The sequence below is a fragment of the Balaenoptera physalus genome, assembly GCF_965194825.1.
Source record: "Balaenoptera physalus genome assembly, chromosome: 21".
Lineage (NCBI taxonomy): Eukaryota > Metazoa > Chordata > Mammalia > Artiodactyla > Balaenopteridae > Balaenoptera > Balaenoptera physalus.
Window position 1 is genome coordinate 11,864,992 of NC_138902.1, and position 24,783 is coordinate 11,889,774.

Genomic DNA, 24,783 nt, shown 5'->3' on the forward strand with positions numbered 1-24,783 from the left:
CAAGCAGGTTTGGGAAGTGACTTGATGCTAATCCAACCCACAGGAGTCTGGTGTGGACACTTGCTCACCAACTTCACAAGGAGAAGTATGGCTTTTCTGGCCCTCTGGTGTCCTGCTGTCTTGTTGTGTTCTCCGGTCAGTGCATTCGTCCCTTTAAGAGAATCTAAATGGCCAGTGAGTTATAGCAGTGTCTGGTGAGCGTGCAATCAGAGGAACAGGGGCCAAATCATCTTGAAGAACATGTCGTCAAGACCGTGATGAGGCCTGATGACCTACTCTTGCCCCACAGCCGAGAGCATCACACTCGTTACAAACTGCTAAACAACACTGGAATAGAAAATGGGCCTTATTGCCTGTGTCAACACCGATCCGATTGGTAGCGGCTGCCTGGGGTGCTGTGATGAGACATTCTGGAGCCACTTTCAGGCGCGTGGGAAAGCATGTGTGATAAATTAGCAACGTCTTCCGGGGCGCCAGGTGGGGGAGGGTTGGAGTGTTAATAGCAGCAATTTCTGGCCATCGTTGTTTTTTTCTTCTCTCTGTTCTTCTTCTTTGTTTGAGCCGTATTCACATGAGCCACGTTCTGACTGCTACTTATTTGAGAGAAATCCAATCTGTCAAGACGTCTGAAGCGAACCAGCTCTGTGCATTGGGTACTGATTTTGCTGGTTACCTCTCAGAAGGTGAGATTATAGCACATGTCTTTCCTGGCTGCCACTGTCAGGTTCAGGGGTTAAATTCAGGTCAGAGAGCCAGGAAGTGGCAGGGTCCACGCGCAGACCCCAGTCTGTGGGGACATGGAGCCCACTGCCCCCGGCACTGAAGCGATGGCAGTGGAGGCTGCCTCCTCCCCACACATGTGTGAGTTGCCACTCATGTCCCTGTTAGAATGGAGCTTTCCAACCCAACTTCCCCAACCAAAGTTTTGATAGAATCACCAACAAAGCAGGACTGTTGGCCTCTGGGCCGGGCCTGCCTCCACCCCCATCTCTCTGTGCCCATCCAAATGCCACCCTCCTTTGGGCCGGAGAGGGTTCCACGGTCCCCCCTCCCCAGCTCCCATGACCCCACCGCCCTCCTGTCCTCCCCAGGCTGTGTCCTCATCTAGCAGGCGATGCATCTCTGCATTGGGATGGCTCTGGACCAAATAAATAAATATTTACGGTGTGAAAAAAGTGAATAACCATTGAACACCACCTCTGACCTCTGTGTGTGTGTGTGTGTGTGTGAAATGTGACAATGTGTGGAGTTTGTTGCACTGAATGACAAGTCAGTGGCACGTGTTCTACCGCTGCCTTTGTTCTTCTCCTTATGGACCCTCCCTCACTGAAACTGCCTTTAAGGAGAATTGCAGCCTTTCTCAGATTTGGTTAAAAAACATTTGCAGATGGAGTGGTGAACTGACAAGCTGGGAGGTTTGGGTTTTCAGTCTCCATCTAAACTGTCTTCCTGTAGTGTTTTGAAAAATCACTTCATTTTGAAAGTGCTTGTTTCTCCATCTGAAAACATGCACTTGGTACCGAGGACCACAAAGGAGTTTGGTGTCAGGCGCTGAGTTCATGTTAACAGGTTGTCCTGCACGTCTCGGGCACGCAGTGACGCTCAGATAGATGCTCTGGGATTAGGATCCCTGTCCGAGCCCTTTCTCTGTACCCCATTCACCACCAAAGTGGCCACTGGGAACTTCGTCTCCAGCTGTTGAATAAATGGGATATATTTGGAGTGTGTAGTGCATAGGGCAGCCTTAAGGTTTGTTTTTTTTTTTTAATTGAAGTATAGTTGATTTACAATCAATTGTACAGCAAAGTGATTCAGTTCTACATGTAATATATACACTCTTTTTAATATTCTTTTCCATTATGGTTTATTACAGGATATTGAATATAGTTCCCTGTGCTATACAGTAGAACCTTGTTGTTTATCCATTCTCTATGTAATAGCTTACATCTGCTGACCCCAGCCTCCCACTCCATCCCTCCCCCAAACCCCTCCCCCATGGCAATAACCTGTCTGTTCTCTATGTCCGTGAGTCTGTTTCTGTTTTGGAGATGGATTCATTTGTGTCATATTTTAGATTCCACATGTAAGTGATATCGTATGGTATTTGTCTTTCTCTTGCTGACTTACTTCACTTAGTATGATCATCTCTAGGTCCCTCCATGTTGCTGTAAATGGCATGATTTCATTCTTTTTTATGGCTGAGTAATATTCCATTGTATATATGTGCCACATCTTCTTTATCCATTCATCTGTCAATGGACATTTAGGTTGTTTCCATGTCCTCAGCCTTAAGTTGTTGATTGAAAGTCAACAAAGTCTTTGCTTTGCTTGTTGGTGTCTAGGTGTCTAATTTTGTTTGTGTAACAACGCAGGTGTGCCCTGCTTAGAGAAATTGCTGATGGCTGAGCTGGGGAGTCTGTCTCTGGGGTCCCCCACGATCTAGTGGGCCCCCTCTTGAGGCAGCTGTGCCGGGGCCCAGGGTGACATGCAGAGCTGCCTGGAGACTCCCTTCCATCATGCCTTTCCCACATGGAGACCTTCCTCTGAAATTTCCTTCTTCCCTCATCCCCAGCAAGCCTTGCCCTCGCTCCTGTTCCTTCAGAGTCTTATTCTGGATCATTTCCCAAGCTGGTGAGTGATTACTGAGCTCCTGAGATGGGCAAAGTCCTGGGGGGCTACAGACATTAAGCCTGGGGTGGCCACTCTTAAAGCACTTGCAGGGGCTTCCCTGGTGGTGCAGTGGTTAAGAATCCGCCTGCCAATGCAAGGGACACTGGTTCAAGCTCTGGTACGGGAAGATCCCACATGCCACGGAGCAACTAAGCCCGTGCGCCACAACTACTGAGCCGGAGCTCTAGAGCCCGCATGCCACAACTACTGAGCCCACGTGCCACAACTACGGAAGCCTGCATGCCTAGAGCCCGTGCTCTGCAACAAGAGAAGCCCGCGCACTGCAACGGAAGAGTAGCCCCCACTCGTCGCAACTAGAGAAAGCCCGTGCGCAGCAGCAAAGACCTGACGCAGCCAAAAATAAATAAATTTATTAAAAAAAAAAAAAAAGCACTTGCAGCCGGAAAGGGGAGAGGAGGCAAGTACAGAAACCACAAGATTCCAAAGAAGGAAGGAATCTGCCACAAGGGATAAAAGGCTTTGGAAATTCAGAAGAGAGAGAATCCTGCGAGCAGAGCAAATCAAGGGAAGTTCCACAGAGATAGTACAAGTTGGCTGTAAGGGACAGGTTTGGTGCAGACAGTCGAGGGTGGAGGGAGAGGAGAGCACGGAAGGGTGTCCCAAGGGAGGGAACAGAGTGTGCGGACAGCCCTGAGTGGTCAGCTCATCTTCAGTCGGTTCGGGGCAGGACAGGAACGGAGGTATGAGGTCAGGTTGGAAGCTTAGCCGGAAAGGGGACCAGGAAGGACCTGGGGATGACCTGCCAGGGTGTCCAAAGGACCTGGAAAGCACTGAGGAACGACGGAGGAGTTCTGAGCGGGGAAGGAGCAGGATCCTGGCTGAGGTTCAGGAAACTGACTCCTGCACTGGCGTGTAAGTTTCACGGGAGGGAGCCAGGAGGAGGGGGTACTTGGGAGATGGCTGCTGAGTGGTCCAGGCGAGAAGTGATGAAGCCCTGATCCACGGTGTGACATGGAAAGCAGTGGATGCGAGTGATGATGGAGCTGAGGAAGGGAACTGTCGCTGACACTTCCTGAGTGCAGGCTCTATTCTCAGGATAGACAGGACCCCAGCCACGGCTCTGTGAGGTCATTGCGTGTGACGCTGAGGACACAGAGGCACAGAGAGATGAATCTGCCCACGGCTACAACAGCAAGTATGCAGTGGAACTAGGATGAGTGGCCAGGAAAGCGGGCCCCAGAGCCTGGCTTCTGAGCCAGTACCTTATTCTGCTTTCATGCGAGCTGCAGAAGCAGGAGGCTCAAAAGGAGAGGCAGGGGCTGGGGACGGCTGGCGTCCATCTTGCCGGGTCCTGTGGTGGCATTTCATGTGGAACTCTCGAGCCCATTGGCTGAATGCTTGACTCCAGGGTGCCAGTGTGCGGCTCTGTGGCGGGATCCTGCAGGTTTGGCTTTTGGACCCTTCGCATCACCCCCTCTACTCATTCCTTCAGCCGAGGCTTATTGGGCCCCCTGTGCTCTATAAACCAAAGCAGAACCACCTCAGTAAGCAGGTACCCATCTGAACTCAAGAACCAGATGTGTGGCAGGATGTTTACTTAATTTGCAAAAGCTTCACCGTGGGGTTTCTTTAAGTAGCTAGCTCCCAAGTGCATAGGAATATTATAATATATAAAAACTTCCATGGAAGGCAAAAAGAAAAAAAAAAAAAGGAAAAAAAAGCTTTAACTGAATAGACTCAGATATACTGTACATGCTGAAAGTACCTAAAAATGTTTCCAGTTTTCTCCTTGCCTTTCATATTTGTCAGTGAATTTAATGGCAAACATCAATCACCTAAAAAAAGTATCCATGTGGTAGCACTGAATTGTTTTACAGGTCTTGCTGAAGAACTGAAGATGTAATCGAGTTCACATGTCCCAAACAGGAGAATTATGGAATTGATTAATTATATCCCCAAGGGATGTTTTACTTTAGGAAGGAATCCACTAAATATAGTTTGCTATTGCAGTTCTTGTTTTTATGTTATTAGTTCATGGGGGCCGAGGAGATTGGGGGCGAGCGGGGATGTTAGGGCGACAGAGCAATGAAGTGTTGTAAGGCTTAACTAGCTGGACATCAGTCATAGTGAAATGACCAGACTTTCCTCACGTGGGCGAAAATAAATAGAGTCAAATGCCATGGGGGTACATGGGCTTAAACACCCCTGATCAGGGTTTCCCCAAGAAGGCTCAGAGCCTTAATATGCTCCCTTGTTTTTGAATCTCTAAGGATAAAGTTTGCATTTCCCACGCTTACCTGGCCAGCGCACCCTTGGGATGCAGTGGGTGACATTGCACAAGGCTGGTGTTCCTGGGAACACACTTTGGGAAATGGAGTCTCAGTTTCCATGGAGAGGATGGTGTTCAGATTTTCATTTCAGGGCAGATGTTGATCACTGGAGTACATATGTAGGGTCCCAATTTTGAATGAGAAAGAACTTTCCAACGATTAGAACTCTCCAAAGAGGGAAGGGTTTGATCAGAGGCCTGTCAAGAAGGTCAGGAAGAGGAGCTAGGTGGACCGGGACAAAGACTTAGATGACCTTGGAAATGATAACCCTGAATGATGTGATGGTAAGATACATGACTCAGCCCGGAAGCAGGGTTCGGTTAACAAACACCCCATGTGCTGCGTTCACTTCGGTGCACAGTTACTTTGGTAGGGGGTTGACTTATCTAAACGTCATCTAATTTCTTTCTCTAATTTCTTTCTCCTGCTGGGTCTGTGGGGCCTTGATACTCGCATGGCTGGTTTAACAGCTCTCTGTGGAAATGAGAAAATCATTCAATCAGGGGAAATGGATTTGGGATGAGAAAAGGAGCTTTTTCCAGTGTGGGTATTTTAGGAATGCCTCTACCATTTAGTATATACGGCAGTTAAAAATCTTGGGATGTTCTGATTAGCTGGTGTCTAATGATCAAGTCGGTGAAATCCTTGAAATTGTATAAGCTGAATAGGATGGAATTCTTTCATCTAATTTGGGATCCAGAGTTACATCTTATTCACTTAGATTTGCATAGGTGATTAGAGATAGAGAGGTCCTAATTCCAAACATGTAAGATGAAATAAAAATTAATTTATGCGATGTGCTATCTTTTGATTCAGATAAAATGCTCAGATTTTGATTCACTAAGGATCCAAGAGATGCCCCCTGAGATCTTCTCAGCAGGCAGCACCTTCCCCCCATGGGCGTTAGGAAATACCCAGGGGGTGGGGGGTGGGAGGACGGTACAGATATTTAGGGACAGGCCTGCAGGACGCAGAAGTGACTCACTCGGTATGCCACTCCCGCTGGGAAATAAGATCTCATCTCGCGGAGGTGGAGACAGAGGAGCGGAATGGTTGGGTGACTTGCTTGCTGGCAAACAGATCCAGGGAGACATGCAGGGGGTGACATTAGGAAGCCTGAAGGAGGGCAGCTTTTTGCTCTCCCAGTTTGAGATACCCACCAGGGAGCACCAGGCATATCCTCATCAGCACCGATGTGCATTTCTACAACATACTCTGTTTGTCCTGGCCCTGTATTCGGCTTGAGAGCGTGCATGTTCAGTTTAACAGCCCCCCAGGAAATATTCCTTCTTCCATCAGGCAGCCTCAGAGCAGGGGTAGACCTCCCGGAACTGGGGTGGGCTGGGGGATGACTTCCTATCTGGGATGAGGGCGTGGCAGGCACATCCCTGTGCTGGAGGGCTCCTGGCACCCTTAAAGAAGCTGGTATCCGGCATATGAAGGGTCTACTGTCTCTAAACCAAGGACTCAGCATATACTGGCTGAGCTCCTGTTTTGTACCAATGATTTACATCCTTGGGTTGCTTAGCTCCATTCCCCATTTGGCCAGAGCTGTCTCTGACTGCTCTGTCCTTGGCCTTCATTTAGGGGGGCCGCCCCAGCTGCTCATGCAAGTGAGTTGGGAACAGCCATGGGCCCCCAGCCGCCCCTCAATCTGCTCCTTACTCCCAGCACTTGCTCTCTCCTGCCGAGCCCTGGACTCTGGGATGGGACCTGAACTTGACCCTCTGGGCCTTGGGGACCTTGTGCCTCCCCTCCCCTGCTCCCCTCTCCTGGGCCCGTTGGTTCTAGCTCTATGTCCTGAGCACACACTCTCACCCAGGAAGGGCAGAGAGAAGGAGTGTGGCCATCCAGGGGTGTGGAACGTGCTGGACCAGAGGACGGACGACTTGGTTTCTGGTCCTACTTCCACCGTGACCTGTGACCTTGAGCCAATCGCTTCATCTTTCCAGACCTAGAGTTGAAGGGTTGTTCCCGGGTCCCAAGATCTGTGCCTTTCCATCTGCACCCAGAGCGTGCGACTCCGAATTTGGTTTTTGATTTCCACTCTGGTTGGGATTAGGAACGACTGCAGGCTGACCCCTCTGCAGAAGGCAAGAGCAGTGTGTGTGGTGGAAATAAAAAGAGGGCGGGGAGGGAAGGTGGCAAGAGCAGAGCCTGAGCACCGGGGTCAGGGAGCCTGGGAAGGTGGTCTTGCTGGGATCCCTGGGGTGTGGTCCCAAGCGGAAGGCAGGCGGCACCACTCCTGGGAGGGGATGCTCCTTGTGGTCCCCGGCCTGAAAGGGATCTCTCGGATCACACAAAAATTAGGGGGATTCCAAAGCAATTAGGGAAGCACCCCTAAATGTTTGTGGACGATCCGAAGCTTGCTGACCGTCTAGGAAAACTGCAGAGGGCAGGGAAGGTGGAGGTGCCGAGGAGGCTTGGGGGTGAGGGGCGCACAGGAATCCCACTCCCCATCACAACCTCTGAATGACTTTCTTCTCCTCTCTCGAGCCTTCCAAACGGAGTCCCCCCAGTTAAAACATAAAAGGATGACTTTCTTTTTTTCCCCAGAGAGGGAGACTTCCTACAAATGTAGAAGCACAGGGCAGAGACATTTCTCTTTAGCATTGCTGGTTAGGGATTTTACCCGTTTTCTAGTGAGGCATGGTGAGATGTTAAATGCCAAAAACACTCCTGATTTTTTGTGTGTACGTGGTGTAGCCCCACCCCACCTGCCTTTACCCTCTTTGAGTAACCTCTCTAGTAAAACCGTAACACATCCACCCACAGAAAAGATGGTGAACCCAGCAGGCCACTGCCCTCCTCAGCACCCTCCCCCAACCCAGCCCCCAGCCCCGGAGTCTAACGCCCTCTGACCCACTCTTTGTCTCCACGTCCGAGGTTGCCCCGACAGTGACGGTCCACACACACTCACACACAGTCACACACACGCACGCGTGTGCACACGTGCATACACACGCACACAGATGCACACCCATTCCCTGGGCAAGTATGGGAGCCACTCCGGCCTTGGAGTCTGGGAAAAGCACCACCTGTGGCCCGGGAAGCATCAATCACGTGGGTGGGAAGGATCTAGTAGAAGAGAAGAGCCTGCTCCAGCGCCCCGCCCCCGGGGGGGGGGTGTTGGGATGCAGGAGGATGTGTCATCCCATCCCGGGGAGGAGAAGAAGCTGGATGCTTTAGTAATGAGTCACGCAGGTTAACTCAACAAACTCCTACAGACACTTGAAAAATGTTCATGCTATTTATGAACTCAGTCCAAGAGGAAATCATGGAAAGATACTGGTTCAAAATGAAGAGGAGGTGAACTGGGGCCTCCAAGCTGGTCTGATTAGCCAGCTGCGTTCCAGATGAGGTCCCGGGAAGACCCAGGAAGGTCTGTGACTTCAGCCTCCCTGATGGGCTCTGGGACAGGGTCGGCACTTAGCAAATGAGAGATGATCACTAGAGCAAGTGCCTGGAATCTGCACGGCCATAGAACACACCAAGCTGCCCTTAGAGAACAGAGACCTTCCCAGGCTTTCTCTCCTCTCTTTCCCAGCCAGACCTGCCATCTCTTATTTATTGCTTTCTCCAAGTTCCCCGGGGTTTCTATGCTTCTAGTCTCATCGTCCCCTAGAGCACAATGTTTACAGCAGTGGGCTTGGCTCCAGATTGCAGAGTTCAAATCCTGACTCTACCCCTTATATGCTGTGTGACTTTGGGCAAGTTTCTTAACGTCTCTGCGCCCCCGCTTTCCGCTCGGAAAATAAGGACAATTAGAGCATCTACCTTCCGATGTGGCTGTGAGGATTGAATGAGTTGACACTTGTAAAATGCTTAGAACAGTGCCTAGCACGCAGTAAGCACCCCCGAAATGTTACTTCTTTTTCTTTCTTTTGGTTTCTCTACCAGCGCCTCTTCCGGTCCCATAAGCATCAAAAGATGCACAGAATCTGTGGGTGTAGGGGAGGGCATTCCAGACCCGGCAAGAGGTGTATCCTGTGATGGGAGAGGGCTGGGGAGGGCATTAGAGTGTTTCTTGCCTGCATCAAGCTTACCTCTCACGAACTTTGCATTTCCAGACACACAATGCCCATCCCTGCCTGCAGTCAGGCCTCTGCTCCAGTGTCACCTCCTCAGAGAGGCCACATGTGTCTAGGGCTGCATCCCACATGGCTCTCCATCCCTTTCCTTGCTTGGCAGTTATCACTTCCCCATAGGAGACGTGTACCTGTGTCTTACTGCCCTAACCACTTCCCTTCTCCCGTCAGAAGGCAAGCTCTGTGAGAGCAGGTTGTCCGTCTGTGGACGTGCTGGGTCCTCAACAGTCCCAGCACCTAGCAGGCACACAGATATTTGTTAAAGAAACAAATGAATCTAACAACTCTCATCTCATCTTCCTCTTTGCATAACCATCTTTGTGAGGGATGGAAACTCCCTTCAACCTCATGATGGGAGACATTTCAAACTTTAAAGGCTGTACTATCGTCAGAAATAAATTATTCTTGTACGTAATTTTCACACCATTTCCTAGAGTAGGCATATTTATTTTGTTGACTAACATACATATTTTTAATTGACAAGTGTTTGTTTCTGGATCCCCGCCTTCTGTTGGAAGAATGCATTCCCTTTATCTTCTAGAACCAAACACCTAGAACACAGGGGCCTCCAAATAAGCATCCGTGGCATTGAAATTGATCCCGGTGACTCCCTAAAAACTGGCAGCCCTTAAGGCTTGGTTCAAATCTCACTGCTCAATAAAAGATTCCTCCGAGTGCCATATTCCCCTCTGATCTCAACCTTTCCTTTGAATTCCTGGAACTTCTTGTTCGAACCTCTCATTTCCTTTTTTTAAAGAATTTTACTGGAGGCTAGTTGATTTACAATGTTGTGTTAGTTTCAGGCGTACAGCAAAGTGATTCAGTTATACATATACATATATCTACTCTTTTTCAGATTCTTTTCTCATATAGGTTGTTATCACAACATATTGAGTAGAGTTCCCTGTGCTATACAGTAGGTCCTTGTTGGTTATCTATTTTATATATAGTAGTGTATATATGTTAACCCCAAGCTCCTGATTTATCCCTCCCCCCGACCTTTCCCCTTTGGTAACCATAAGTTTGTTTTTGATATCTGTTAAGTCTGTTTCTATAAGTTCATTTGTATCATTTTATAAATTAGATTCCACATATGAGTGATATCATATGATATTTGTCTTTCTTTGCCTGACTTACTTCACTTAGTATGATAATCTCTAGGTCCATCCATGTTGCTACAAATGGCATTATTTTCTTCTTTTTTATGGCTGAGTAATATTCAATTGTATATATGTACCACATCTTCTTTATCCATTCCTCTGTCGATGGACATTCTCATTTCCTCCATTTTTATTAATTAATTAATTAATTTTTATTTTTGGCTGCATTGGGTCTTCGCTGCTGCGCGCAGGCTTTCTCTAGTTGCGGTGAGCGGGGGCTACTCTTCATTGAGGTGCACAGGCTTCTCATTGCGGTGGCTTCTCATGTTGCAGAGCACGGGCTCTAGGTGCGAGGGCTTCAGTAGTTGCGGTACGCGGGCTCAGTAGTTGTGGCACATGGGCTTAGTTTCTCCGTGGCATGTGGGATCTTCCCGGACCAGGGCTTGAACCCCTGTCCCCTGCATTGGCAGGTGGATTCTTAACCACTGAGCCACCAGGGAAGTCCCTCATTTCCTTTTAATCATACACTCATGGAGTATCTCTTGAGCTATTGTCTTACTGAATCTTTAACCCGTTTATTGTTCTATGTATTTTCCATATAGCTATATCTTTCACCTCTACTAGTTTGCAATCTTCCGAAGGCTAGGAACCACAGAATATGCTTATTTGTGTCTGCCATCGTGTTCTCGGATTGCGCATGGCAATTCGGCAGTTTGACTGGAAGGGTAAATGAATGAGGAGAAGCAGACCTATCAGTACCACTAAAAGTCCTGCAGTGTCGATAATTTACCTCCACTACCCCCACCCTAAAAGCGCTTGTGGAACTAAAGGTTGATGCGAATATTGACAATGATTTTCCTTTGGAAATGTTGATTGGCCTCTAGGTATCTGATTTCAGAAATCCTGGAAATGTCTTTCTCTGAAGGCTAAGAACTAGCTCAGTCATTACAGAAACAATAATGGTTGTGTTAGTGATAATTGATTCACTGCCCATTTCTCACTTTCTTTCTCTAATACTTATCCTTCCTTTATTTAGGAGTTCAAAGTCAGGATGCTAAGAAAAGTCATGTTGAAAAGTAGCTCATGGGGGTGGTTGTCAAGCGTGATTTTAGAGTAAAAATGAGGTCTTCATAAAGTCATAACATTTTGGAGATGGAAAGAACATCAATACATCTATAACATTTTATTTCTTTCAAAAGATATGAAGCCAAGGTTTCAGAGAGGGACAGTCTAGTCATGCTTCATCATTGTCTAGATTTGAAATGTCCAAATGAGAAACATACCTCAGGATTCACCTGTGGTAGGTGGGGTTTTCTGCAGATGAAGCAGGATGTAGAGAAAGGTAGATCAGGCTGATGATTTATAGCTTATTTCCTCACCTTTTTTCATTTAAATAATTGTAAAAGGGGTGATAAATACACTGCATGAAAAGATATTCAAAAGAGAAGCCAGCCAGAATTCACAAGAGGATTAAATAGAAAGATAATGGTCTCTATTCAATTATTAAGAATACTATGATGAGCCCTGTGTGAGATATTATGTGTGGCATCTGTCCTGTTGCCTTGGCAGTAAAGAGAATAGGATCAAGAAGTAGAAGGCAGATGCCAAGGTGCTTTTCTGTGGTGGCCACTAAGTACCCCGTTGAAAGGAGCTTAAGAGCATCTCGAAGGAAAGAGCCTGCCTTCCTGTTGTCAAGTTGGACATTTCCTCGCCTGCTTCAGAAGGGGTTGGTACTAAAGTCATGGTTATGATTCTAGAGAACTCAACTGGGGTAGCCTGGGATTAAGGTCAACCTTATAGTTTCAAGACTCTCCATTTTCCCAACCCTCTGGGAAGGACAGTTTCAATCATCTCTAATTAAACCTTTAATATAACAAAAGAGAAACAGACACAGATACAGAGAACAAACTAGTGGTTACCAGGAGGGGTAGGGGATTAAGAGACACAAGCTACTATGTATAAAATAAATACAAGGATATATTGTACAGCACAGGGAAATATAGCTAAATGTCATAATAACTCTCAATGGAGCATAATCTATAAAAATATTGAATCACTACATTATACACCTGAAACTAATATAATACAGTAAATCAACTATATTTCAGTTAAAAACAAAACAAAACAAATAACCCTTTAAGGCCTGGGTTCATAGAAACAGTGGTCTAACATTTCTGCATTGAACATGCCTTGGAGCAGTGGCTGGGGTCTTTTCTGACTAGAGAGAATGGCCAAATTAATAGAGAGGCCCTAGTTGCACTCAAATTTCCAAGGCTGAGCAATTCTTTCTGGAGAATATTGAAATTCACGTTTCTCACACACCCTAAAAATACCTTAGGCTCATGTAATCAAGCAAAAGCCAGAGCAACTACCTTCACTCTGCTCCACACACCACCCCAAGCATCCTATTACTCTTTGGTGACTTTGGGTAAATTATTTAATGTCTTTGTGCCTTCACTTTGTCTTCTGTAAAGTGGGGACAGTAAGCTACCTCATAGGGTGGTTGCTGAGGACTAAAGGTGTTAAGACATCTAAATGGCTTCGAATGGCGCCTGGCTTGCAAATTTCAGCTATTATTATTTTCAAACCGTTTCCTTCTCCTGCCCTTTCATCTGTATTGCATTGTCACTACAGTAAAGTATTATAGGTCACACAGGGCATGGAAGGGGTCACCCAGCATCATCTTCCCAGGCCCCCGTTCCTAGTGGATGTCCCAAGGCCACCTCTGCCAATCTGGGAAAGCCTTGCTACACAGGCTGGACAACCTTGGGGCCCCCCTGGAATTCTTCAGGAAAGTCTCCAGGTGGCTGGCGATGGGCCACCACCCATCCTGGCTCTGTCCCTTTAGGGAGAACTGTTCAAATAAAGGATCTACTGGGTGGCCATGCAGGGCTGTCTGAACTGACACTTGAGCATCCTTCAGAAACTCTGGAACCATGGGTTTCATTGCCGATACGCAAGCCCACTGGGCAATTTGAAAGAAAAAAAGGGGTTTCCATCTTAGCACATGCAAGTGAGAAGTGAGTGTAGTTGTGCATTTTCTCCAGTTATCACACGCTTCTTCCCATGCCAGCAGGCTACAGGGGCAGGTTCCGTGAGGTGTGGAAGCACTGGGTGGGCATAGTTCAGTCAACGGGACCATCCCGGCGGCGCATAGCGTCTCACACATGTTTTCCAAAATGTGTGTAATTTCCGCCCCGCGTCTGGGCTCCGCAATCAGCAGTCAGGCAACATGTTCTGAAGCGTCAGTTCTGAACGTAGCCAGCGCCTCACACTGTGGGGAAAGCGAAGCATGATGGTCCGATGTGGACCGGTGCACCTGACGATGGGGGATGCTCTTGGCAGGATACTGATGCCTCTCATGAAATCTCACCACTTTCCCAGCCTCTGCAGACCTGTCTGCCTCGTTGTCCTGGGAGTGAGGAGACGGAGCTGCTCTGTGGGGCCTGGACTGGCAATTTGGTGCTGCTGGAGACTGTGGGTAAGAGCTGGGAGGTGTGGGCTGCGGTCTGGGATCCTTGCCTGCGGCGCAGTTCACCTAGGATCATAACCTCCCCACCTAGGAAACGACAGTGGTTCCAAGGCTATATCCACAGGGACCATCATGGCTTACGGGGAAATGAACAGTTTGTCAAACAGCCCTGGACATCTGATTTTTTTTTTTTCACTGATGTGACAGTTACAAATCGGAATCAATCAATTCAGATTCCAATTTGGCTAACGTTTACTGAGCCTCTGGTGTGTGGCCAGGATCGTGCTAACACTCGTTTTGACCCGGCCTGGCTGAAGCTCCCATTCAGCTGAGACGCTTATTGAGAGTGGCTTCTGTGCTGGGCATGGGGAGTCTGAGACGCACAGGAGAAGGTGCCTCGTCGCATCCTGACTGCCCTGTCTGGTGGTCCTGGGTGGTCCCAGAACTGCTCAGCAGAAGCACTTGCTTGTTCTCAGGGCAGTTCGTTCTTTAGGAATTCCAGGTCTATTTCTTATCCAAAAAGAGAAATGGATACTGAAGCTGAAACTTGTTATTGTACATAAAACATTGTGTTCTCTTCATCTGGTTATTTGATGAGAAGCTGATGTCTGGTGCCTGTTGGCTTCTCACTACTGGGAGAATAATCCCGTGCCCTGCAGACTCGCCCCTCGAGCCCTCTTCCCACCCTTCTCTCCAGCACAGGGACGAGATTTCCAGGGTGGGGGGTGGGCACAGAGACCCCTGCAGAGGTCAGGCTTTGCTTGCATCCTCTCCTTGGCAAACTTGACTGTGGGCGTGCAGTGCTGGGGGGCGGGCAGAATGTGCGGGTTGCTGTTCCTGATTTGAAAATCAGAAGAGAGATGACAGACATATAAAAAGGCATGTTGATTTTTCACAGGGCGGGTGGGGGGGGCCGGTATATTTTTAAAATCTCAATACTGAAACATAGTCCCAGCGGGTAGCTCAAGCGTTCATGGTCAGGAGTCAAATTCCACAAGGTCATGTCCAAGAGGGGCCTGCAACTAAAGAGATCCTTTCGATGGACCATCAGTATCTGGTCCCAGGGCTGAGGGGAAGCCCTGTGTGTACACGAAGAGAAAATCCTAGATTCAGCTGCACTCTCCCCGCCTCCCTGGTGTGATCTCGGGTTTAACGTTGGCCTTCCGTGGAATCCATGTAGCACCTTCTCATAGGTTTAAAAATAGACTCCGGGCCTGCGAACCCTCTTAAAAGGAACACGATAGAGCCCAGTGCCAGCACCGTGGCACCTGATACCCGGCTCCGATCACTTCCCTAAATAGGCGCCGCACCCGGCATCCTTGAGCCAGCTGAATTGGCCGCGCGGAGCTCACCACACAGAGTTAAATGGAAAAACAAGCCAGGCTCTCTTTCCTCGCCTCTCTCTCCTCTCTCACTACCAAAGGTCTGAAGGAGTCACACTGGATTTCTTGGTCCATTCAACACGCCAGCTGGAGCATCTATTCTGTGCAGTTCCTTCCTAATTAACTGCGGAGGGGGTTAGGGCGGGAGGGTGCACTAGTGCGCACACGACGAAAGACATTCCCCCCAACCCCCACCCCCGGCAGCGATGCTCTAGGTGGTTCACAGACTCCCCGGGTGGTTGACCACTGCCCCAGGTGGTGATAAGCCAGCCTGCCTTTCTCAGTAAAGGGCGGGGCTCCTGGCGCGCGCCCTTATCGGCCTCGTACAGAGAGACTCAGGGGGCCGGGGCAACTCCCTGAGCGCGTGCGGGGCGACGCTGATAGAAGAATGGCGGGGGGCAAAGCGAGCCTTGTCAGCAGGGGAGGAGCTGTGGACCCGGGCTGGGATCGGGAGCAAGGCTTCAGCTGTACACGCACCCTGAGAATTGGTTCTCCACCGCAGAGACAATGGAAATTGAAAATGATGCAGTGAAAGAAAGCCCAAGAGGTCCAGTGGCTCCAGCAGCGTGCTGGGGATGCCTGGGGGCCTGTATCCTGCCGTGGGTGTTCTGACCTTGCAGAAGCGGTGACGGGGCCCTAATTTTCCAGCGTAGAAGCAAAATCAGTCACACCCCCTACCTCAGAGCGGGAGGCGGGAGTTGACCTTTGACCCAAGCTTTGGTGAAGGAAGGGAGGGGCTGAGGAAAAAAGCATCCCTGTCGTTTACTGAGGACCTACTACGTGCCTGCAGTGGTGCTGGGCATTTTTACATAATTCTCCCAATACCTGGGGGTGGGGGCCAGGGGAAGGTTATTTTCATGTCACTGATGAGGAAACCCATGCTCAGAAAAGTTACTTCCCTTCATCAGAAGTTACACAGCTCGACTGTCGGCGGCCTGCTAATTTTGAGTATTTTAAGGCTGCCCGGAAAAGCAAATGATGACGTTGCAATTCAGTGAGGACCAAGTCTGACTTGACTGCAGAGGATTAAAATGAGAGGAGCAGGAGGCCCTCTGCCCTCCAGTGACCTGCAGGGGGAGAGAAGTGGTCACTGCTCGGGGCATGAGGTGCCAGGTGGCCCGTCTCTGGAATCCCGGGTCTGCCCTGAATCTCAGCTTTGACGTCCCTGTAGAGAGGAGCCAGCCTGCGTCCAGGCTGGCTGCCGCCTGAAGCTCTGTTCCCCCAAAGCATCCTGGGGTTCATCCGGGAGCCCCGCGCACCTGGGATCCTTTGCTTCAGGCTTTTGAGCAAGAAGAAGCATCCTCCTAGTTTCTGGAAGAACTAAAGATTCATGGGGGAGTTCGTGGCAGGGGGGCCCCGGAGCCGTGCCAGGCTCCCACTCCATCCAGGGGTTCTGCGTGCTGCATCCCTTTCTTCTCCCCACACTGTCTCCTCCTGACGTAGCTGATGTGGCCTGGAGGACAGAACTCCACGGCCGAAGCCTCCAGCTCCTCGTTACGCTTGCCTGTGAGGAACTGCAGAGACAGCTGGTAAAATATTTAGCACGACTGGAAAAAAACTGCACACGCCATGAACCTGAAAGATAGAACAAGGGGTCCTTACCAAGCTCCCCTCGTCTTTTTCTTTAGCCCATCAATTCCTTTCTGGTCCTTTGCCTTGGTTGTTTGCTTTGGTTTCAGTGATTCTCACAGGCAAATCTCCCGGGTACGCTAAATACCTGTAATAAAAGCGCAGCCCTAAGGTATGAAAAAAATTAGGAAACAGGCAAGGAGCAGGATGATTCTTTGTTGTCGAAGGGTATGGGAGTGATGGAGGGTTGAGGAGGGACAGTCAATTAATGGTAAAAAAAAAATAAGGGCTTATCTTTCTGAATCCCTAGAGCCCAAAGAAACCCTTCCAAGTCATCTAGTTTATCCTGCGCTTCTCTACACCATATCAAAGGATGAGTTATGTTTCTCTGCTACCCCGAAGATCCCCAGCAAAGATTCAGCTCTTTCTGAATAACGAGTTCTGTTAAGTCGCATCCCTTACCACTGGAAAAATTCTTTCTGTCTGATCTAAACCTTCTCCACATCAATTTAACCCCATGATTTACCGTTTCCTTATGACCTGAGGAAATGTTCATACAGCAGTCAGCACCACTGCCCAGGTCTGTGCTAGTCACATAGGGGAGCAGGTGGGAAAAGTGAAGGAGAGGGACTGGGAATATGGGACACGTGAACCGAGCTGCCTCTACCTGTAGGAAGCTTAGAATTGAATCATGGTGGTTATGGCACCTGGAAAGGGGCACCATAGAAGTAGTCCCAATCTGAGATCCAGGGTCTAGTGCTGGAGGGGTTTACATCTTAAGGGCTATCTCCTTGAGCCTTCTCTTCTTTAATGTCGATCATCCCAGGTCCTTTAACCTCAGGCCTTATTGGGTAACGTGCCTGAAGTTGTTTCCTTCTTCTCCTCTTGGACTTTGTCCGACTCTGCATATCTAAGTTGCAAAACCTCAACCCTACTGAGGTCACAACCAAAGTCAAGAATTCGTGGCAGTCCTTGCGGAGCAACTGAGCCCTTGCACCACAACTAGTGAGCCTGCACTATAGAGCCTGCGAGCCGCAACTACTGAGCCCACGTGTCACAACTACTGAAGCCCGTGTGCCTAGAGCCCGTGCTCCGCAACAAGAGAAACCACTGCAACGAGAAGCCCGTGCACCGCAATGAAGAGTAGCCCCCGCTCGCCGCAACTAGAGAAAGCCTGCATGCAGCAACCGAGACCCAGCACAGCCAAAAAAAAAAACAGAATTTTTGGCAGTCCTGAGTACTCAAGTCCTCTGATAATACCTCAGTCCCTTTCCCATTCTCGCAACAGTACCATGGGTTGTATTCAGCTTCTGGTCCACTATAACTAGTTCATCTTTTTTCTTTGTGATTGTATATAACCCATAGCAATTATGGTATAAAGAACCCTGGGCTTAGGAGTTATACTACCTGGGTATCAGAATTGGGTTGGGAATTTTTGCTATTTAACTTTGAACATTTCACTTTACGTGTAAGATCTCAGTTCATCTCACCTTTAAAATAGATGTGCTGTCTAGAAAGAACTCTCAAAATTCAGTAATCAGAAAACAAACAACCCAATTTAAAAATTGGCAAAAGATTTGAACAGATACATCACCAAAGAAGCTATGTGGATGGCAAGTAGGCCCCTGAAAAGATGTTTAGCCTCATTAGTTATTAGGCAATGCAAATCAAAACCACAATGAAATACTACTACACATCTATTAGAATGTCTAAATTAAGGCTAACCATACCAAGTGTTGGCAAGGGTAGGGACCAACGGGAGGGGCTACAAAGGGGAAGAAGGAAACTTTTGGAGGTGATTTTGGAGGTACATTGTCTTGATTGTAGAGATGGTTTTATAGGGTTATATATATATATATAAACTTACTAAATGGTACATTTTAAATATGCAGTTTATAGTGTGTCGGTTACACTTCAATACAGCTGTTAAAAATGGTCTATTTTTCAGTTCATCGTGTGAGTCAATTGAATTAGTGCTTTTGAAACTGTTATATTGTTCATATTGTTCATCTGCCATTTGAGTAGGGCATTTCTCTCTCTCTAAATATTAATGTTGGAACAGTGCTTTGGAATCCCTTGAGATATTGCACTGGGCTATGATCAGGGCTGTTCCAGTAACCATAATTTATTAATTGAAGCTCTCTATGTAGAGGCTTTTAGCAAATCTGAGAGGCAGTTTTAAGAAGCACAGAGCAAGAGACCTGTAGGGTAACCCGTGTCTTTACAATGTGTGCATTTTTGTGCTCAGAGAAGGGGCCGTGGTGACTCCCCCAGCCAGACACCTGCCTTTGGTACAGGGGTGTGGCGTTTTCCACCTTTCAGAGGTTGCCTGTCCTCTGATGGTGTTGAGGGTCTCAGGCCTGGAAAATTCTGATGCCGCTGTCTTCAAATTCCAGTGTTTTCATCCACATGGGAGAGGTTAGTTGCATTACACACTTCAGATCACTCTTTTTCGGCAACATCCTGTACTTCTCTCTGGATCTTTATTTATTCCATTTATTTGGGACATTCCCCTAATTGTCAAATGGATTTGAAGAGCACCTTACTTTTTTTCTTTTACTTGAAGTAGAGATAGTTTATAATATTATATTAGTTTTTAGTTTCAGGTGTACAGCATAGTGATTTAATATTTTTATAGATTATACTCCATTTAAAGTTATTATAAAATATCGGCTATATTCCCTGTGCTGTACATTACATCCTCATATCTTATTTATATTATACCCAGTAGTTTGTACCTCTTAATTCCCTTCCCGTATCTTGCCCTTCCCTCACCCCCCTCCCCACTGGTAAGCACTAGTTTTCTGTATCTGTAAATCTATTTCTGTTTTGTTATATTCATTTGTTTTATGGTTCCGTTTCCACATATAAGTGAAAAAGCATAGTGTTTGTCCTTCTCTGTCTGACTCAGTTTCACTAAACATAATACCCTCCAGGTCCATCCATGTTGTTGCCAATGGCAAAATTTCATTCTTTTTCATGGCCAAGTAATATTCCATTGTATATATGTACCACATCTTCTGTATCCATTCATCTGTTGATGGACGCTTAGGTGGCTTCCATGTCTTGGCTATTGTAAATAGAGCTGCTGTGAACACTGAGGTGCATGCAAATTGGTGTTTTTGTTTTCTTCGGATAAACAGCCAGGAGTGAAATTGCTGGATCATATGGTAGTTCTATTTTTAGTTTTCTGAGGAACCTCCATACTGTTTTCCAAAGTGGCTCCACCAATTTACAAGAGCACCTTACCGTGGAAAACACTCAGTTTTTTCTAACCTCAGGGTATCCCGCGCGTTGTATCCTCCTGGCACTGGGCACACTTGGGCTGGGGATCTTGCCAGTGTTGCTAATGGAAGGGCTTTGGGTCAGCTGGACCCTCTGTTTACTGGTAGTAACCTTGGTCCTGACCTTAACCTCCCTGGGCTCAGCTTCTCCACCCACACAACTACAATAGCATCTTCTACCTCAAGAGGCGCCTGCGACGGTTAAATGAGGTAACGCAATATGTCCTTCACCTAATAGGTACTCAGTGGGTTAATTCTTCCCAAACACACAGGCGTCCGGTGCCCCCCATGCTTCGGGGCAGGAGGGGTGGGAAAAGAGCATTTGGTGTCGTGTCTAGACTGCTATTTGAAGAGAGCATGAAGCTGGGCTCATGATACAGAACATCCATGATGGGACAAGCAGTATCGCCCGTGGCTGTGACAATCCCTGTCACTGCTTCTGCTGGCCATTGCTCATCACTCAGCGTAATCCCTGGTGTCACCCCCCCCCCCACATGCTCTTGACATCTGTCCCCGAAATGACCGCACAAAAAGGTGAGGATGGTCCCAGAGCAGAATCTGGGAGCTTCCTCCGGCCTTGGGTGACATTCCCTAAAACACGGTCAGACTGGAGGGATGAGGGAGACGTAGTAACAGATCCGCGTCTCAGCTTCACTCCGCCGCGCGGCTCCTGGCAGCAGCTGGAAGAGGCTGATGAGCTGGCATCTCAGGACACGCTGCAAGAGCTGGAAGCATGCAGATCGGTGATGGGGCATAAATAGCCTCTGCTGAGCTCGCCCTGGCCGTCTCCGCCGGCCCCGGGGCCCACTCACCCGGGCGGTCGGGGAGGCAAGAGGCAGGGCGGGAGCGCCATGCAGCGTGGGGCTCCTCACCTCGCCTGGACGTGTGCGCCTCCCGCCTGCAGCCGCAGGACGCGGCCCTCCACGCGCCCGCGCCGCGGGGCTCGGCCGCAGGGGCCTCGTCTCCGGAGATCGCTCCGCGTTGCCTTTCGCGTCAGACGCGAGGATGGGGAGGAAATGAAGAGGCCCCACTAGCGGCTGGCGGCGGGCGGGCGCCGGGGTCCGCGCGCCGGAGCCCAGCCGAGCCGAGGCGAGCGGCGGGCGCCTGTATTTTTAGCCTGATGCCGCTTAACTTGCTGGCGCTCCGCGCGCCGCCGAGCAGATAACGGGGGAGGGGAGCCGGCCGCGGGCTCGGATTTCCGCGCGGGCGCCGGACGATGGCAGCGCGACCGCGCAGGTCGGGTCCAGACGCCGCGGTGAGTGCCAGGCCGGCCCGCGCCGGGCTGGGTCCCCGCCGCCGCGCCCCCCGCCGCGGGCTCGCCGGCCGCCAACTTTCCCGGCGCGGGCGCGGGCGGGGACGCGCGCCGGCCGCCCTTCTGTTGCCTCACGCCCGCGGGCGCCGAGGCTTCTAGCGGGATCCAGAGGAAAATTCCTCTGGCCCGGAGGCCGCCGCCGCGGAGGGGCTGGTGCCGGGAGGCGGCCGGACCCGTGGCCGGGCGGCCGGGCGGGCGCGCGGAGGTGCCCGGAGGACAGTCCCGCCGGGCTGACTCTGCGGTGGGGGGCGACCGGCCGCCCCTCGCGGGGACCAACTCGGACCCGCGGGGATGCCCCGGCCTTGGCCTTGGCCGGAGAAGGGCCGCCTCGGGCGCCCGCGGCACGCCTGAGCCCTAGACCTTAGAAACACGAGCGCCCGCGCCCGGAGGTCCAGAGTCAGCGGGAAATGAATGGGGGTGAGAGGGAGCCGGGGCCCCCCCGGCGAGCTGTGCACTGTCCCCATTTTAGCAATGGAATTGAGGTCTGGGAACTTGTTTGAGGCACAGCATCAAGTGGCGGAGCGGGGCTTCACGCCAGGTCTGTCCAACGTCAGGGTCCACTGTGGCTTTTCTCACATCCTGCATCACCCAGCCTCCCAGCATGAAGCTGGACGAGCGCAGGAATGGACGGGGTTTCCCCCAAGGCCTTGTACTTGCGCGGAGAGGTCATAAGAGGACCCGGGACTCTGGCTTACACACCTCGTTTCCTCAGTGACACCTTTAATAGCACAACTTTCTGGAAAGAAAAATGAAAGAAACCTAATGAAAACGCACACTGGGGCCCAGGGTTCACTTCTGCTTCTCTGTCATCAGTAGCCTAATGCAGGGGCCACACAGGTGTGTGCAGGCGGGCGCTGCCTGTTCTCTCTTGGAGGCCCGACCTGGGCTCCAAGGAACACCCGGGCGCTGAGTATGAAGGGACTCTCAGATGTGAAGGGCAACTCCCATATACAGGCCGAACACCGCCTGCTGTACTTGGTCTTCTGGATGTGCTGCAGCCCCTCAGGGAAAGGTCCAGAACCTCTACTGGGAGTTGTGACAGTGACTCTGCCTTTTGCCCAAGCAAGACCCTTTGGGAAGGAGATATTGTCTTATCACTGTTTACAGAAATTAATGAGAGCTCAGTTTCCATTCATCTTTTTAGATGAGATTTTGCACTGGGAGACCTTGAAAAAGTCAGTCATGATTTGTCCTGGGAAAACTCAGGCCATCTCAAGCCCCAGAGAAGGCGTGAGGAGGCCCTGGGTTCTCCCACCTGGTCTAAACCTAGACTCCCCCTGGCTCCGGTGTTTCGGCAGCCTCCGCTGCCCCCGGGGGGAAGGCTTGCTGACATTTAGCTGCCTGCTTCCGGCTCTCCCTCCCCGGACACTGGAGTCCCCTCTGCTACTTATCTATTGCTATATTCGTATTGCCCCACTCAGGAAGTGCAAGTTTAATAATAGTCGGGCATCTCAGGTAACCAAGGGTTCACCTCCCTTTTCTGATGAGCAGCCCTGATGAGAACTTGAGTCCCAAGAGGAATTCCATTCCCTTCCTTTCCCCTCTGCTTCCTTCCTCCTGAAGCGAGGGCTGAAGTGGGCACAGCCTCTGAGTGCAGGCGGAAGGCTCCCTCCAGCCTGAGCTGAACTGGAGTGGAATCTCTGGGCACTAGAACATGGCTAGTGAGGAAGCACTGCTTGATTCCTGCCCAGCCAGGATGCGCTGTGTGACCTCGGACAAGATGCTTAACGTCTCTGTGACTCATTTACCTCATCTGTGAAGAGGAGACAAAGTACCTGCCTCTGGAGATTATTGGGAGGAACCAATGAAGTCGTTGGTGCAGAGGGCTTAACACATAGGAAGGGCTTTATGAAGGTAACTTGTTTCATTGTGAAAAGAAGTTCGGGGACATCACATGGGTTAATCTGCAGGGATGTGGGCCGGGTATGCAATGAGATGTGTGTGCCCCCCCTCCCCTCAATGCTGGCAGTTTTCTCACGAGTAAAATTAGGTTAAAATAAAGCTCAAGATGAGGAAGGGGCAAAGGCGCAAGTGGGCAGCCTTGGTGTGGGCTCTCAGAGGGGTGACAGCTCTCGGTGGTGGTACAGGGTTTAGGGCCATTGTGGACTGATTTTTCTGGACGCAACGAGCAGCCTTCTTTAGCTCCTCTGGTCTCTCCACACAGGGAGGCCTCTCTGAGGCTGCCCTGCAGGGACGGGGCACTCAGGGAGGGCCAGGGGCTCTGCTCCAATTTATCCTAGCGCTGAGATAGTCTGGTTTGTATTTTGTCATTATTATTGTTTTTCTGGTTGGTATTTACTCAGGTAGATATTCTAAATGGAGCATATTGGATTCTTTTGACTCTCTTTCTGCCCTACTGGGTTACAGACTGTTCCTAGACGCGCCAGGAAACGGCAGCTAGGACAGATCATTAAGTTGCAGGAAATTGAGTTAGAGGTTCAGCAGAACAAGATGGCAAGAGTGGGTCTCATATTCCAAAGAGCGCCATTTGCTCTGCAGCTGAAATATTCTCCGGCACCTAGGAGGTGCCCACTGCGTGCTTGTGGAATGGATCACTTTCTAACTCTGTCACTTTGTTTTTCAAATCACCAGGGCAGAGACCTATATTCAGAATTTTTACTCTCTCTCTTTGCCCTGGCAGGATTCTGGACTTGAAACAGGACCTCAGGAAATAAGTTGTAGAATTAAACTGGGGGATACACAGTGGAATGACACCATTACTACCTACAATCCACCTGTAAGATACCCTGAAGATCCTACCTGGGTCCTGATGACTCTATGCCCAGAGAAGACTAAAAAGAAAATGAAAACGCCTTAGCAATTGAACTTCACCTCTAACTATCTAGGTGACCTTAGCCGGTCACTTTATTTTTACCATCAGTTTTATCATCAGGGAAGGGAAGGACTGGGGCTAGATGATTCCTTCCTAGAGGCCTGTCTTGGCCTCAACGCAGCAGGTCAGGGTCCGAGCCAGGACCTGCCGGGAACCCTTTCTCTGCCATAGATTCACTGTTTAATTGGGAAAGGCATGGGGGCCCTCCCAGCCCCTACACCTGTCATGGCTTTCTGGTCACCCTCAGGTTTGAAATCGCTGAGAATGCACCTCAGGGTCAAAGGCAGTAGGAAGGTTTTGGCTTGATTCAGGGCGTCCTGGGCTGAATCCCTGAGTGTTAACTAACACAGAACTTGGGCAAGTTATTAACCTCCCCAAACCTCAGTTTTGTCACCTCTAAAATGGACATAATAATTATACCTGCCTCACAGGTTGTGATCAGGATTGAAAGATAGAATTGCTTGATATTAGTATTATAATTTCATGGTTCAGTTAGACACACAACAGAAACTATTGAGCCTTCTTCAGTCTCATCCAGATTGGGCTTCCCCAGCCCTCTGTTTATCTGCTTGTCTGTCTGTCATAAATATTCTCCTTTGCTTCCTAGATTCAATGCTTTGAATAGTGACAGTGTCATTAGTTGGTGTTATATCTATTTGTATCCACCATGCTTAGGTTTTCATCCCAAATCCTATGATTGTGCTGCAGAAGATAGTTTGGACAAGTGGGAGATGTGTCTCTCTCTAATACTCTCATTTTGGGGAAATAATGTACTATTTTTT

General features: G+C 49.4%; 1 protein-coding gene across 5 annotated transcripts in view; it reads left to right on the forward strand.

Annotated features, from left to right (window-relative positions):
- Window positions 1–24,783, forward strand: part of ANK1 (ankyrin 1) — a 205,423-nt gene that overhangs the window by 87,526 nt on the left and 93,114 nt on the right. The window contains exon 1 of one of the 5 annotated variants that reach the window (XM_082444306.1): window positions 20,622–21,111. The exons of the other annotated variants lie outside the window; for them this stretch is intronic. Within the exon in view, the coding sequence (XP_082300432.1) occupies window positions 21,073–21,111 (39 nt within the window). The 5' untranslated portion in view covers window positions 20,622–21,072. Of the gene's footprint in view, window positions 1–20,621; window positions 21,112–24,783 lie in introns of those variants that run through there. 5 annotated transcript variants of the gene reach the window in all.